At 65.9% G+C, this 16,038-nt stretch overlaps 2 protein-coding genes across 2 annotated transcripts; one reads left to right on the top strand and one right to left on the bottom strand.

Moving 5' to 3' along the window:
- Positions 1-4,520: 4,520 nt before the first annotated feature.
- On the top strand, positions 4,521-7,054 carry SIGIRR (single Ig and TIR domain containing; the record flags this gene model as incomplete). The annotated part of the gene is made up of 8 exons (XM_009897460.2): positions 4,521-4,711; positions 4,806-4,936; positions 5,128-5,268; positions 5,394-5,537; positions 5,615-5,717; positions 5,790-5,940; positions 6,467-6,641; positions 6,791-7,054. Coding segments are annotated over 8 exons (1,239 nt in total), but the record flags the coding sequence as incomplete, so codon positions are not given.
- A 1,494-nt stretch (positions 7,055-8,548) lies between these two features.
- On the bottom strand, positions 8,549-15,730 carry PKP3 (plakophilin 3). The gene is made up of 13 exons (XM_054171771.1): positions 15,438-15,730; positions 14,388-14,464; positions 13,462-14,189; positions 12,901-13,024; positions 12,541-12,745; positions 12,130-12,304; positions 11,743-11,860; positions 11,305-11,472; positions 10,751-10,936; positions 10,189-10,342; positions 9,597-9,789; positions 9,085-9,172; positions 8,549-8,786 (listed from the first exon to the last, which is right to left on the bottom strand). Exons 1-13 carry the CDS (start codon positions 15,694-15,696, stop codon positions 8,751-8,753), a joined length of 2,511 nt encoding a protein of 836 aa, XP_054027746.1. The 5' UTR covers positions 15,697-15,730; the 3' UTR covers positions 8,549-8,750.
- Between the last annotated feature and the right edge of the window lie 308 nt (positions 15,731-16,038).

Here is a 16,038-nt window from a genome sequence, read left to right as displayed (position 1 = left end):
GGACTTCAGCTGGGAAGCGATCGGTGGCTTCACAGCAGGAGGATCCTTTCCAGCTTGCATGGCCATGAGGAGGAAGGAAGCTGCGCACCAGGGAAGAGCTTTGGCACCAGGGATGAACCACGGTGCAGCCTCCAGCTGGTGCTGTGTGAGCACCCAGCCAGCCCCTGCCCCAACATGCTGCTGGCATCAGCACGCTGCCAGGCACCTCGCTCCAGCTCCCCTCTCCAGCTCTTCTTTTGCACTTTGCCTTCTCTCTGCCCTGCCTTCCGTGACCTCCCTGCTCTGGCCCCTCTGAGTCCTTCCCCCTGCCCCACGGCACAGCCTCAGCATGGCCACCACGTGGCTGCAGCTCCAGCCTGCTCTGTCCATGGGCACTGGGAAACGCTGGCATTAGGCTGCCTGTGTTTTGCTCTGTCTGCCCTGAGCACCCCGAGAGCCGTGCCTGGCCCGAGGATCCCGAGTGAGATGGGTAAATAAACACAGCAGCCATGCAGACACCAGTGGCCAGAACTGCAGCTGCTGCCCAGGCACACCCATGCCACACCCATGCCACTCCTGCCCCCACATCACCCAAAGGGATGCCCCCTGCAAGCCTCTCTTCCTTCTACCATGGGCAATCAAAGGTGGCTGGGACTGAACCAGCTGTGTGTAGCCTGGAGCTAGGGCAAGTGTGGGTGCTGGCTGGGGGACACCCCCGCTGGCCACACAGTGGGAAACAGCCCCCTGAGAACCAGGGCTGGCAAGGGTGACCTGCTGCTAGCCTGAACCCCAGCCCTGCCAGCTTCAGGCACCCCCACCTCCTCACACCCTCCAGACTGGCTGAGTCCACCCCTACCTCCACAGCCCTGCGTTCAGGAGGGGTTTATGTGCAGAACTCGGGGGTCAGCCCCCGGGCAAGCCATCAGGAGCAGCGCAGGTCGGGACGAAGTCTCTCCTCAGGGCTGAGCTCTCTTGTTCTGTGCTGCAGCCATCCCCCTGTGCAGGTGTGCAGACCCTCCACCAGCGCCCACACCAGCGGGAGACCCCTGCCCTGCTCGCCGCCCTTGTTGCACCACGCAGGCAGCCCCTGCGCTGCACCCGCACGGACCGCGACAGCCGGCGCGGAGAGGGCAGAGCTGCGCTGCCGAGCGCCGCCTGCAGGCCAGACCAGGCCATTTGCTCCCTCGCCTGAGCGCTGCTCTCAGGGCCGGGGCCGCGCTCAGCTGCCGGGGCCGCGCTCAGCCGCCGGGGCCGCGCTCAGCCGCCCTCACCCAGCCCCCGGCGCCCCCCGAGGGGTAGCCTCGACTTTCGGCCGGTTGCCGTGGTGGGGGCGGCGGACGGCGAGAGGCGGTCGCTAAACAAATGACAATAAACAGAGAGTTGGAAGGGAGCCGGTGCCGGTTGCTGGCGGAGGGGAGCGGCAGGGCCGCTGCCGGTCCCGGCGGCAGCAGCGCACGGCAGTGCTCAGCCCCGCAGCCCTGCTGCTCCTCCTTTGCAAAGGGGACGTTTGAGCAGTTTTCTTTTTTCAGAGTTAGGGACTGTGGAAGGCTGAAGGACCCTCCCCGGGCTGCCGTTCACCCACCCCAGGCTCGGTGCAGGGTGTGGAAGCCACCCGGTGAAGGTACCGGGACCTCCACACCACCCCCAAGCCTCTAATCCTGCCAGAGCAAGAGGAAAGCAGCTTCTTGTCAGCACTTTCTGGCCCTAAGCCGTGTGCCTGGCAGTGTTTTCCCTGCTCAGGGGCTGGGGTCAGGTCAGTTGCCTTAACACCAGCCCAGGTTGGCTGCGGCGCAGGCGCTGCCGCCGCTGGGAACGCAGCCTCTGCCTGGGGCTCGCCGGGGACCTAATCACCTCCTTGGTAATTATTGACAGCGATCTGCATCTGCCCGCCGGTGGCCGCAGCTAGACCCAGCTCCCTGCAGCCGCCACCGGCTGGAGGAACCACCCCATGGCACCACCTTCAACTGGCAAAGAGGCTTTTAAAATCACGGAGGGGAAGGAAACCAACGGCAGACCCCCAGATGCCCACGGCCATGGCTGCCCAGCCTCCCCCCACCTCGCTCCGCCAGTGACTCACCTGAGCAAAGCCTGGCAGCGCTGTCTGCTGGTGCTCAGCTAACCACGGTCCCAGAGGAGCTCTCCCCGCAGCGCCGCGCTGAGCAGACGCCCCCAAGTCCCTCAGGCTCCCTCCAGAGGAGCCCCCGGGCGTCCCCGGGGCCCGGCGAGCCGGTAATACCGGTGGGGAGGGCTCTGGCTGCAGGTTTCATCTTGTCTGGACACCTCCGTGGGCTTTGCTAGCCAGGGGGCGCGGGGCAGGTTTCCTCCTTGTGCAACCTGTACGCACCTGGCAGGGTGGGTGGGTTGCTTCCCCCCTCCCTTTTTTCTCTTTTCCCCCTTTCTTTGTTTTCCCCTCCCCAAGAGCCAGAGTTGGGTTTGTTGTGGGTTGGTTTTTTTTCCTTCCACCGGTTCAGGTGGAGATGGAGGTGGAGCAGCAGGGGGGAGGGACAGCCAACCCCTCCTGCAGGCCTGGCGCTCGGTGATTGGGGTGGTGAAGGGCAGGGGCTGGGCAGGGGAGGGAGGACAGTAAATACATTATTAAAAAGACCCCAAAAAAAGGAGAAAGGCCAAGCAGTGAGCTGGGAGGTGCAGCCGTCTGGAGCAGCACTCGAGGGAGGTGGCTGGCAGGGAGCCTGCAGCCAGGGCACCGGGAAGCTCCGCAGGTAAATGCCACTCTCCTTCCTCCCCTTTCCACGTCGCTGCCCTCCCAGCCGGGTTCAGCAGGGTCTGGGCCAGGCTCTTCAGGGTCTTCCCTGTCCCCACCAGCCCTGCTGCTCCCCTGGCTCCACATTCTCCTTCAGCTCTCACAGCCCTGCAGCCTCCCTCCTTGCCTTGCTTGCCCTGTGGCCATGCTCCAGGGAATGGCACAGCCCAACCCTCGCTGCCACCCTGCAGTGTTCTCTGCCACACTTGGGACACCACAAACCCCGGGTGTCCCAAACCCCAAGATGCAGGAACCAGGAGCATGCAGCTGCCCAGCCTCCTCTGCTGCTCCCTCACAGGCAGCAGCCCTGGCACCCACCCAGGCTTTGGGCATCCGTTGTCATTTCATGCCCCAGAGCAGAGGGGCCTCATGGGGCTAGGGAGGTGCCCAGGGCCTGCTTAAGCTCTCTGACCAGGCTGCAGCTTCCTGGGGCTCCCTGGGTTCTGCACACCAGGGTGAGGCTCTGTGTGAGTGACCTCCTGAGCAGGGCTGGCTTCTCCAGCCCTTGCTTGTCCCTCTGAGTCATGGAGAAGCCAAATGCAGCTGCCCAAGCTGTACACCTTGTAACTGTCCCCCACATACCCTGGGCCATGGCTTCACCCCACACCTGGCTCTAGGGCAGCTGTGCCAAAAGGAAGCTGCTGAAGGCAGGGCTGCCCACAGACCCCTGCCCAGATCACACTGGCAGAGACATGGCCTGCGCAGGGACCAGCCCAGCCTCCACAGCCCTGCTCCTACCCAACACCAGCCTGCAGCTAAGAGCAAGCAAGCTCTGGGGAAAGAGGCACCTGAGAGAGATTGTTATCCCTCCTGGCCCCAGCGTTCTGCTGGCTGTTCACAGTCACACTGCTTTGCAGCCAGCACCCAGAGAGCTGCCCCTGCAGAAGCCAGCACCTAGATGCATTGCTATAAATAAACCACCCCTGGCTAATGAGCAGTTTCATCAGGCAGGTCGGGCTGGAGGCAGCCCTGCAGGCAAGGCAGGGTGGTGGCAGCACCAAGGGGTCCCTCCTGAGCCCCCTAACCACGGCCAGGGGCACTGGGGAGGTGCTGCAGACCCCATGGCTGAGCTACCACCACAGCTCATTGCCCCTGGCTGGCCTCTGCTGTGTCCTGCAGCCACCACTTGGTCATCAACCATCTCCCTGCCAGCTCCTGGGCACAACAGGCAGCAAGGCAGTGCTGTGCAGGGAGGGCAGCTGAGATGCTGCCCACTAAGCCACGGGCAGGCCACGGCCTTGGCACCTGCCACCCCCTGCCCCCAGCCTCTGTGGGAGGCAATGCAGGCTCCTGGTGTGCTCCCTGTTCTGGCCCAGCCTGGAGCAGCCCACACTCCTGGAGCCATCTCTGACCTGTTCCAGCCCAGCCTGCCCTGCCGCAGCTGCAGCTGGACTTTGTCCCCCGGAAGACACCGCTCCTGGGGGCCCTGCTGCCAGGGCTGCCCTGCAGTGCTGCCAGCAGCTCCCCCACCGCTCGCCCGGGCACGCCATGGCAGGTAGGCTCCAGAACCTACACCTCCGCCCCTCTCTGGCTAGGAAGGGACCCTCGCTGGCAGGGGGGCAGGTCCCTGCTGCAGCTGGGCCTTGTAAGGGCAGGCCAGGGTCCATCCCAGCCCTAGGAAGCAGCTCAGCCTGCTGCAAAGGTGCTGCAGGCACCACTCCTGCCGGACCCCCGGGGCACAGCTCGGTTTTCCAGGGAAGCTGGCACGGCCACCACAGTCACTGACCCAGCAGGGAGCCAGACCAGCTCCCCCCTCTGAAACCCCCTTCTCACTGTGCTCCCAGACCTCTGCAGCGTGCCCCCCAAAATCCTGGTCCCAGCTGCCAACGAGACGCTGGACCTGGCCCTGGGGAGCCAGGTTGAGCTGAACTGCACTGTGGGCTGGGCAGCTGCCCAGCGCTGCCAGCCTGCCCCAGCCTGGAGCAAGGACGGGCAGTGGCTGGGCAACGAGAGCAGGCAGGACACCACCTGGTAAGGAGCCACCCGGGGTATGTCTGTCTGTCTGTCTGTCAGTCAGGGTGGGCCACCTCATGGCCCAGCCCACCGTGGCCTCCTCTTCCCCCAGGCTGGCACAAAACAGCTCTGAGCAGCTCCTCAGCAGCGTCCTGCAGCTCAACCTCACTCACGATGCCGACTTCGGGGTCTTCGCCTGCTGGGTCAGCAATGCCACTGCCACCTTCACCCTGCGGCGAGCGGGTAGGGAGGTGCTGGGCACAGAGAGGGGACACCTCCGAGGAGGGCCCACTGGCTAGGACAGGAGCAGCAGCCCCGTGGGCATCACCAAAGTGGGCGTTGGGGCATCGCTGCCTCTGCCAGGGCAGTGCACAAGGTGCACGTCAGGCGCTGAGCCCTCAGCCGCACTCACGGTGCCCTCCCTGTCCTTGCAGAGGTGGCAGGGCACGTGCCCGCAGTGCTGGCAGCCCTCCTGGTGCTGGCACTCCTGGTGCTTCTGGCTGTGCTCTACGTCCGGTGCCGCCTGAGTGCGCTCCTCTGGTACCGGAACCGCTACGGCGAGCTGGAGATCAACGGTGAGCTGCCGGGGACGGGCACAGGGCTGGCGCTCAGCTCGGGGGAAGCCTCCCCGGGGCCAGGGGCTGGCCCGCGGGCAGAGCTCTCCCCAGCACCACAACCCTGTCCCCACGGCCGCCCCCAGACGGGAAGCTGTACGATGCCTACGTCTCGCACGCCCCCAGCCCCGACGACAGGAAGTTTGTCAACTTCATCGTGAAGCCGCAGCTGGAGAACCGCTACGGCTATAAGCTCTTCCTGGACGAGCAAACCATCCTGCCCAACTCGGGTGGGTACCAGAGCCGCGGGGGGTCGGGCAGAGGGGTGGCATCGGCACCCGGGGGCTCTGAACCGCTCTGCCCGCAGAGCCCTCGGCCGACCTCATCATGAACGTCAGCCGCTGCCGGCGCCTGATCGTGGTCCTGTCCGTGGCGTACCTGGAGCAGGACTGGTGCAACAGCAGCTTCAGGTAGGAGCAGCTCCAGCCTCCCCCGAGGTGCTGGCAAGGTCTTCCCGTCCCTGCCACACGTCTGTCTCGCAGGGAAGGGCTCTGGAGGCTGCTGGAGCTTTCCAAGAAACCAATCTTCATCGTCTTCGAGAGCCAGTACCGAGAGATCAGCCACCCTGCCATCAGCCTGCTGAAGCAGCACCGGGGCTCGGTGACCCTGCTGCTGTGGAGAGCTGGCTCCATGGTGAGAGCTGCCCAGCACCTTGGCCACCTCCCTCCCCAGTGCCCCATTCTGTGCCAGCCTCCCCGAGACGCGCTGGGGCTGCTCCTGTGCTCCAGAGCTCCTGCAGAGCAGGCCGGGGGCACTTATCCTTTAGAGGCAGCTTAAAAACCCAACTAAAACAGCCCTAGAGCTGGGCGCCCGCTCCTCAAACGTGTGCCACCAGGAACCCCATGGCCCTCCAGGCTCTCCCTGGGCTGCGGTGCCAGGATGAAGCCTCAGCTCCGAGGGTGCAGCTTTGCCCCGTGGCGGCTCCGGCCGTGTTGGGGCCGGGCTGGGAGCCGGCGCCCTGAGGAGCAGGAGCCCGGGGGAGCAGGTCGGGCCGGTTTCTGCTGGCACAGGCACGCTGCCACGCCAGCGGCACAGCCCATGCCTTGGCTCAGCTCCCAGAGCCGGCAGGAGGGAGCTGAGCCCCACAAAGCCTGCCCCAGACCTGAGCTGGGCTCCATAGTGGTCCCACCCTGGCTCATCTTCTCCTTGCCGCATGCAGACCCCCTCCTCGGACTTCTGGAAAGAGCTGTGCCTGGCCCTGCCCCGCAAGGTGTCCTTCCAGGGGACCGTGGGGGACCCGCAGACCCAGCTGCAGGAGGACAAGGACCCCATGCTGATCCTGCACAGCAGCTACCTGGACAGTGGTGGAGACCTCCACCCCGATGGGGACCTCGGTACAGGTCCTTGTCACCTGCTGCTTCTCCTGGGGGGGACCAGATGTGCACTGGTGGTCACCCTTGGGCTTTGCTTCCCCCTGCCAGGGCAGACAGGCTGCGTTTAGCCCCTTCCTCACTCCCTCAAACCCTTTCCCTGCTCCTTTCAGGCCTCCGAGGGGGCATCTTCAGAAGCCCCCCCGCTCCCCGCATCGGCGGCCCCGGAGCTCCCGCGGTGGCCGCTGCCGGCGGGACAGAGGAGGCGCAGCTGAGGGGCGGCCACAGACCGGAGCTTGACGTCTCGGACCTGGGGTCACGCAACTACGGTGCCCGCACCGACTTCTACTGCCTGGTGACAGAGGATGACCTCTGAGCAGAGCCTTGGGCTGGCACAGGCAGCGTCCCCTCCCCCCAGGGCCATACGGACCCGGGTCGTGGTCAGAGGAGCCTGAGCGTCACGGTGGGACCCAAGGCAAACCCTGGAGGGGAAGGACAGAAGCTGGCTCCTGGCAGGAGGCTCCACGGTAGGAAACCAGGACCTGCCTGCAGAGCCTGGCACCCTGGGGTGCTGAGCCTGGGCACCCTGGGGTGCTGAGCCTTCGCCCTCCCTGTGGGCCCAAGGGACCTTTGTCCTGCACCATGGACAAGCATTGGCAGGGGCTCTGCAGGCAGCAGCCTGCCCTGGTGCCACTGGCTCAGCAGCTGGGCAATGCCCAGGGGGAGCAGCTGTGGCACCTTCCCTCCCATGGAAGGCAATAAAACACTGCTGCACCAAGCTGGTGTTGTCCATCTGCGGGGACTGGGGGGCCACTGGTGGTCTCCCCTCACCACAGGCAGTATCCCTCCCATTCTCATACCAACATCTCCACCAGGGTGACTCAGAGCAGTGCCCAGGCACAGCAAGCAGGGTGGCACTGCAGGGCGGGCTGGGTGCCCCTCTCCTCCCGGGTGCCAGCAGGGAGACAAGCAGGCACCGTTCCAGGCCTTTATTTCAGGGACACAGAGGGGCAGGCAGGTTGTACCCTGAGAGCTGGGGGGACAAACGCTGTGAGACCCCAGACCACATCAGGCACCAGCACACCCAGGGGTCCGCACCAGCCCTGGATGTGGCCCCTCCTGGCAGTGCCACCCGCTGTCCCCTCCCCTCCCTTCTACCTACTCTACCCCATTTCCCAGGTGGGCTGCACGATGCCCCCCAAGCACAGCATCTCCCCCCCAAGCCCCAAACCCACCAGCAGACCAAAGCCCCCCCCCAGTCCCCCCCAGCTCCCCCCCATGTCCCAGCCCAGCTGCCATGGCAGCAGGAAGAGCTTTGGACCTGCTGCCCTGCCTGCACCAGCCACGTCTGGCAGCAAGGGCACCAAGGGCATCTCCCCACCCTGCAGGGAGACGCTGCCCAGCCAACAGCAGCTGCCAGCCCTGCCCAAATCCTGCTTACCCAGCACCAGCTGGCCTGGTGCTGTGCAGAGCATGGGGCTGGGAGTGGCAGTGGTGCACTGGGACATCCTGTCTTGGTGTAAGGATGAGGACACTGTGGCTTGGGGGTCCCCTAGCTGCTTGGGGGTCCCCTGGCTACTTGGGGTGAGGGCATGAGGCTCTCCAATCACACTCCTCACCCCGTCCCTGGGCAGAGGGGGCACTCCTCACCCCGTCCCTGGGCAGAGGGGGCACTCCTCACCCCGTCCCTGCTTCCCAGCTCCTTACACTCCCATAAAACACTGGGAAGCCCCCTCAGACCCCCAGGACCCCTCCAAGACATGCAAAGCCCCGTGCCCAGCCAGGGCAGAGTGTGTAACCCCCAGTGCACCCCACACCAGCACGGTGGCACCAGCCCCCAGCATGGCATGATGTGGGGAGCTGAGCTGGCTGCCCCCAGAAGCCCCCTCCCCACCAGCCTTGCGTTGCAGGAGTGCCCCCAGTGCCCTGCAGCTCCCCAGGAGCAGGGTCCCGGTGGGGCCAGGAGCAGTTGTTGGCTTTAAGGGTGAGTGTCCCCTGCCCGGGGGAGGGGTCCCAGCGGAGGGGGAGGCCTGAGGGGCACGGTGGGGACTATGCTAGAGAGCAGAGGTCTGGCAGTGAGCAGCCTCCCCAGGGCACATCCCAGCGAGGAGAGTCTGGCTGCTGGGGGGGTCCTCACAGGCCGAGGAAGTCCTCCTTCCGGTAGCCCTTCTGCAAGGAGACAGACACCCATCAGGGGGGGCACCAGCGCTGGCACTCCTGCCAGGACACCCTGCCCATGCCTCACAGGGTGCTGGGAATGCCACACAAATGCCCTCTGCTCTGGCACCCATGGCCACACTGCCCCCACCCCACTGCTGCAGGCGTCACCCCTGGGATGATCCTCTGGGGACACCCCCAGCCCTGTCCCACCCCTGGCAGCACGGGAGGGGGGTGGCACCCTGGGGTGAAGCCCCTGGCCCTGGTTCCTTTGGGAGCCATCCCAGCAGCGGCAGGGGGTGGCACATACCATCTTGAAGTCCCGGTGGAGCTTGGTGTACTGCCACATGTTGCCCAGGAGGCTGGCTGCTGCTCTGGAGGACTTCTCGTGGTCAGAGCTGGGACAGACAGGAGGCAGTGAGCTCTGGGTACCGCTGGGCATGGGATGGAGCCCTTCAGCCAGCCCAAGGATACCACCCTAGAGGGGCCCAGAGGAGCTGAGAACTTCGTGCCGGTGAGCGGGGGCTGAAGACTAAAGGCTGGAGCCCACCACAAGGGGCAGGGTGGCAAACGTTTGTGGCAGGAGAGCTGAGAAGTACCCAGGTGGGAAGAAAGTGTCTGCAGCAGCAGGCAGCCCTCTGCTGGGGCACCATAAGGAGGTGGCAAAGCACTGGGGGGTGGCCGTGAGCCCACTCTGACCTGCGCTCCCGAACCCAAGGCTTGGGAGGGCAGAGAGCCTGTGGCTCTCCCACCTCGCTGGACCAGGGACAGGAGGGGAGACAGCAGCGAGCTGGGACAGCAGGGCAGGCGGAGGGCTCCCACCTGTCCCTTCTCTTCTTGATGTAGAAGAGCTTCCTGAGGCCGTCGAAGTAGACGATGTCTCGGGCAGCCATGGGGCTCTCCACCACCAGGTTGTTGAGGACTGCGATGATGTTCACGACGACATCAGCCGGCGGTGCCTTGTCCCCCACGCTCCCTGGCAGCTTCTCCACCAAGTGGCTGACCACCTTGGTTGCTGGTGGGCAAAGGCCTCACCTCAGTGCTGGTGACCAGGCTCGGGGGACGCCCAGCAGCCCGGAGATGAACCCTGCAGCCTCCCGGGGACAGTGAGGGGGCAAGGGTCCTGCCAAGGACGTGGGGGGCAGCCCCAGGGACACCCTCGTGGCCTTTGGAGTCTCTGCTGGCACCTGGGAGGGGACTTGGGGGCTGAGGGCGAGGCCAGGAGAGACGGTGAGGCTGGGCAGGGAGCAGAGGGCACGGAGGGGGTTTGGCTGCCGGGGACAGGGCACGGAGCCGCCAGCACTCGCTCCGTGCCGAGCGGGGGTGCAGCAGGCAGGAAGGTGCTGAGATGTGGCTGGAGAGATCTGGAGGCCACAGGGAGGAGGCAGAGGGCCAGGGCAGGGGCAGCACTCACACATCTCGTCCTTGTTGCGGGCGTGGCGGGACAGGTTGCGGATGAGGCCGGTGAGGGAGCGCAGCTGGTGGTGGTCGGCGGTGCGGACGCGGTCCAGCACGGGGTTGAGGATGCGCTCCTGCTCCAGCGCCAGCCGGCTCAGCACGCCCGCCCACTGCGAGGAAAACACCCCCTGGCGGCCAGCCCGGGCAGACCCCCGGCCCCCTCCTCCCACCCACCCTCCTCTTGCTCAACGGAGCTCAACGGAGCCAGCTCAGGGTGACCCACGCCCAGGCAGAGAGTAGCGCAGCCACCGCGGCCCCCACCCAGGCAGGGCTGTGCCACCCCCCAGGGAGCTGCACAGGATCCCAGGATCAGAGGATGTTAGGGGCTGGAAAGGACCTTCGAAGATCATCAAGTCCAAGCCCCAGCCCCCTACCAGAGCAGGACCATAGAATCCAGCACAGGTCACACAGAACACATCCAGACAGGGCTGGAAAGGCTCCAGAGAAGGAGACTGTGGCTGGCCAAGACCTTGGGGACAAGTGGGCAAGAGAGGGCAAGGCCCTGGGCATGGCCTCACCCTGCGGTCTCCAGCGGTGATGTTCTGCAGGGCTCCAGAGGCTGCCTCCGTGGTGTGCTTGTTGAGCTCGCAGCGCTGCAGCAGCCGGTTGTAGATGCCCACGATCTGCGGGTTCCAGAGCCACTCCATGCCCTTGGGGTCCTTGGAGACCTCCGTGAAGGTGACAATGTCTGCATTCAGGTAGTGCTGGAGGCATGGGGGCAGGGTGGTTAGACTTGGAGGTGTGCCCTCTGCAGCATCCCCTGCTGCTGCTGTCCCCTTTTCCCTGCGTGCCTCGGCCGCTGGGAGGCCGGAGGGACCTGTTGGGTCACCCTGGCTGTGTCCTGCCCCTTGGCATGGCAAAGTGGGAGCTCAGCACCCTGAATCACCCCACACACCTGATTCACCCTCTGCTGAGCTCACTCATGTCCCACCCAGCAGCTGAGGCCAGCATCACCTCCACCCCAGCATCACCTCCACCCCAGCATCCACCTCCGCCACCGGCTGCCTCCTGGTGCCAGCTCCACCCCAGGTGACACAGCCATCACGGTGCCCACTGCTGCCCAGGCTCTGACCTCTCGTGCTTTCTTGCTCTGGGGGCTGAAGCAGCCCACCAGCTCCCCTGTCACTGTGCCACTCTGGTTCCTCCGGTGGCCCTCCAGGCGCTGGAGGGAGGAGGGCGGCATCTCGTCGTACAGGCGGTAGGAGAGGTTGCGCAGGACGCAGACTGCATTCTCCACGCTCTGAGAGAGGGGACGGGAGGGTGTCACTCCTGGTGACATCTAGTAGGCCATCTCCGGTTGGCACATACCCTAGGGCACAATCCCGTGGGGCTCCATGGCCAGAGTAACCCCAGTAGTGCTCTGTGGTGCTCAGTAAGCCCAGAGGGAACCAGACTGGTTTCCCACCACCACATCAGGACAGGCTTCTGTGCCATGCTGGCCAGCAGGAGGGAGGGACCAGGGCTCCTGAGAGCACCCAAACCCTCTGAGCACCCAACTCCCAGGGCTCACCTTGTCCTCTGACTTGCCCACTTCCAGGGAGCTGTTCACATAGTGGATCATGGAGTCCACCAGCCCGTGGCACTCGCGCATCTTCTGCCGTGTCTGCTGGCTGGCAGAGCTGAGATTCCTGCCCAGGGAACACCACAGCACTGCAGCAGGAAGGAGCTTCCCACAGCCACCTCCCTCCTGCCACAGGGCACCACCATGGGCAGCACAGACAAGGGCTCTCCCACAGGGCTGCCAGGCTTTGCCTTGATACACAAATGCTGCAAGGGATGGGGACCCCGGGGCTGAGCCCCGCAGACCTTGCTCCATGTGCATGGCACCAGCAGTGCCTCTTCCTCCACCCAGAGCTTTGCCCACAGTGGAGATGCAGAGCTGGCACGGAGCAGGTACCTGAGGAAGCCTGTGGAGTTGTAGAAGATCTCTGCCTCCGAAGGGTTCTGCTGGATCACCCCTGAGCCACCCAGCCCGGAGAGGGGCACCAGCACCAGGTCTGTGAGCTGCTCCAGGGTGTCCCGTGCCAGGCGATCCTTCAGGTTGTCACTGGAGGAGAGGTTCCACAGGATCCCTGCGCGGAACAAGATCCTCAGCCTGGGGAAGGGACAGAGACCATGCCCCCCACCCCCTCCTCACCTCACCAGGGCAACCACAGGAGCAGCCACAGGACAGGGTGGGCAACGAGGACGCCGAGAGGCCATCCCCATGAAGTGCCAGCCCAGGTTTGTTCACGGAGCGGGGGCACCCTGCGCCCCCCGCAGAGCTGGAGGGCCCCGGCCCCTGCCCGCCCCCAGCAGCGCCCCCAACCTGTGACGTTCTTGCGCAGCTCGTCGTCCGGCTCCCGCAGCGTCCGCATCAGCTCGTAGATGCCATTCTCCTCCACCAGCGCCAGCTTGTTCTCGGCGTTGTCGTAGATGAGGTTGCGCATGGCGCCCGTGGCATGGCGCTGCACCTCCTGGTTGGGGCTGTTGAACAGCTTCACCAGCTTGGGCATGGCCTGCAGGCTCCGGGCCTGGGAGGGGACGGCCCGGCTGGGGTCAGATGTCTGGCCCCTCTGCCGTTCCTTCAGCTGGGGGCTCCCGCCCTCTCCTCCACCCTCCCCGGGGTGCCCCGTGCCACGGCAGAGGCGGCGCAGGCAGCCCTCCGCTACGGCTCCTGGGTGCTCACCTGCTTCTTGGCGTTGCTGTCGCTGTAGCACTTGTGCTGCAGGTAGGCAGCACCCAGGACCTGCAGGTTGGGGTCGCTGGCTATCAGGTATTTCACTGCAGAGGGCAGGTCGATGTCATCAAACCTGGAAGACACAGGCAGCTGAGGAAGAGCCCAGGCAGAGCAGCCCACAGGGGTCCTGCACCCCTGGACCGTGTTCTGCCTCTTGGAGACCTATCCACACATCTCCCTCCCCACAGGGGACTCCAGATCTAGCTGAACACCCAGGAGAGGAGCTAGGACCACGTGCTCAGAGGTCAGCCCACACCGTGGTCCATCACTGCAGGGATGATTTATACCCAACAGCTCCTTCCTCCTGCTGCACTGCTTGCAGCAAGGTAACAGTGGGCTAGAGAAGGAGAGATCGGCCCTCAGTCAGCCAAGTCACTGAGGTGGGAACAAGGATTGAGCTGGTGCTGGACCAGGGAGAGATGAAGGCTACAGAAGGAGGATTTTGCCCTCGACCAGCCAAGTGCTGGGACAAGGACTAAGAGGGTGCCCGAGCAGCCCCCTGGCACTCACCCCCCCGACTGGTGGCTGAGCAGCGTGCTGTGCCCGTTGTACATCTCCATGGCACGCTGGTCCTGGAGGTGGTGGCTGGACTCGGCCAGGCTGCGCACGGAGGGGGCGCGGGAGCTGTGCTCCACCATGCCCATGTAGGAGCTGCCCATGGGCGCCTGCGAGGCCGCCTGGATGCTGCCGAAGGAGCCGGTGCTGAGCCGCGAGCGGTTGTTGCTCTGGAAGCGCTGCAGCGTGCGCATGGCCGGGGCGCGGATCGTGCGGCTCTGGGTCCCCTCGCTGCCCTCCAGCCACTCGGAGGGGGCCTTGGCGGCGGAGCCGGCGCTCAGCTGCCTCTCGAAGGTGTAGGAGCGGCTGAAGCCGCCGTTGCCTTGGCTCTTGTAGAGGGAACGGTGCCCCAGGGAGTCCAGCTGCTCGGAGATGACGCTGTAGCGGTCGTCGGCGAGGGCGGGGGGCTGCAGGGGGCCGTCGGCCAGGCGCAGCGAGCGCAGGGACAGAGTGTCCAGCGGCTGCCGCGGGCGGAACGCGCGCTCGTGGAACGAGCTGGGCCGCGGCGAGGCGTTGGCAGCCTGCGGCACGGCATAGCCGGTGCCGTAGCCCCTGCCCTTGGCCAGGCCCCCGTTGCTGACGGTTGCCAACCGCTTGTGCGGGGTCAGGTCCACGGCCGAGCGCGAGGACCAGCCGCTGCCCTTCAGCGTCCCGAAATCCTTCTTGGGCAGCGGCTGGTAGAGCTGCGGGGGGAGCAGAGAGGTCGAAGGTGCCCCCGAGCCTGTCCCTCCATACCCATCATGGGCAGATGAAAGGACAGAGCCCAGAGCCTCCCCGGTGCAACCGAAGCTGCAGGCAGTGGCTGGGTCCCCACCAACACCCCCAGCTGCAACAGTGAAGGGCAGTGGCACGGCGTGGGGGCAACCCCCCCCGGTACGTACCGAGGCCTTGGGCTCCAGGCCGTTGCTCTGGGAGCGGGAGCTGAAGGAGGAGCGCAGGGCCGTGCTGTACTGACCGCCTGTAGGACAGGGACAGTGGGGTCAAGGTGAGCACCGAGGGACAAAGGGGTGGGCTTGGGGAATAAAGACCCCCCAGCCCATCCTGGGGACACCTCGTTTGGGCCCCACGGCGATGCTGGCAGCGGTGAGGGGGATGAGGGAGTGGGAGGACACTGCCTTCGCCTGCCTGCCGGCAACTGAGAGCAGGAGGCGTTGGTGGCAGCACTGAGCGGTGCCCTCCCTGCCTTTCATCGTGCCCCGACGGCGAGGGGGTAATTGCCACCTTGGCGGGGACCTGGCGGCTCAGCCGGTACCCTCTGCCACAGCCGGATTGGCAGCCCAAGCACCCCCAGAGCCAGTCCCGGCTCCACCACCTTGAGGACAGGAGCCTGGCAGGGACACTGCCACCCCACTGCACCCCACGCTGCCCTCCTGCCTCACCAACGCCCCAGGGCCACCAGCAGGGACGGGAAGGCTACCACCAGCCCCAGTAGCAAGAGGGGTGTGGCTCACACCTAAGCCTGGGGCAGCCCTTGGGGTGCTGGTGGGGGTCTCTCCCCAGCGCCGGGGTCCCCCAGCGCCTCAGATCAGGGGTCGGTGAAAGCCTTGCCCGGGCTGGGCGAAGCAGCAGGGCGGAGGCTGCAGACGCTAAATGGAGGAGCTCGGCTGGAGTGCTGCCAGCAGCACTGCTCAGAGGCTGGGGGGGACGGGTAGGGATCCAGCGGGGCAAGAAAACCCTCCCCCCCCAGCCCAAAGCGGGGTGTGGGATCCCCCGGTGAAGATCCTATCCAACGCCAGGTGGGGAAACTGAGGCACCAGCCTTGGCTGCGGTAATTGAGCCCACGCCGGGGTGGTGCTGCTCCCATCCCCGCTGCTGGGGTCGGCAGAATACTTGGGGGGCTCATCAGGATGGGGGCACGACCCTAGCCCCAAGCCAGGGCACGAGCCAGAGCCTGACACCAGCCAAGCAGCTCCCACCACCTGTTGGGACACGTTTGCCCGGGGGGTCCGCGGGGGTTCTCCCACCTCTGTCGCCATCAACGTGGTCGGGGCCGTCGGGGCGGGTGGCCGCTTGCCCCCTCAGCATCATGCGGATGCGGACCTGCTCCTGGACGCGGGCGCTGCGCAGGCGCTGGGCCTCCGCCGTCTCCCGGCTCCTGCCGTCCAGCTGCCGGTCCGAGGGCAAGGCCAGCGAGCAGACGCCGGCCTCGGGCTGCAGGGCCGACAGCAAGAAGGTGTTAGTCTCCTGCATGGCGGCCGTGGCGGTGGCGGTGCGGAGGTCGAGGCCGCCCTGCGCAGGTGAGCGCGGCGGCAGCAGCGGCTTCCCAGAGCCGTGGGGGAGGCTCCCGTCCCGTCCCGTCCCGCCCTGCCGCTGCCACGCCTCGGCGGCAAGGTGGGGCCGCACCGGGCTCCCTCTGACACCGTCACAGCCGCAGGTAGAGGTGTCCAAGGGTGACCTCGTGGGGACGAAGGGCATGAGGCAGGCAGAAGCCCCTGAGGGGGATTCAGAGTGGTCTGGTGAAAGCCAGACCCCTGCCAGGCAGCCTTCCCACTGAGCCCCAGGCACCTGGGCGGCTCCACCAGTAAGCTCCAG

Source organism: Dryobates pubescens, chromosome 22 (genome assembly GCF_014839835.1).
Source record: "Dryobates pubescens isolate bDryPub1 chromosome 22, bDryPub1.pri, whole genome shotgun sequence".
NCBI lineage: Eukaryota > Metazoa > Chordata > Aves > Piciformes > Picidae > Dryobates > Dryobates pubescens.
Note: the sequence above shows the minus strand (reverse complement) of the source record. Positions and strands in the feature narration are given on the sequence as shown.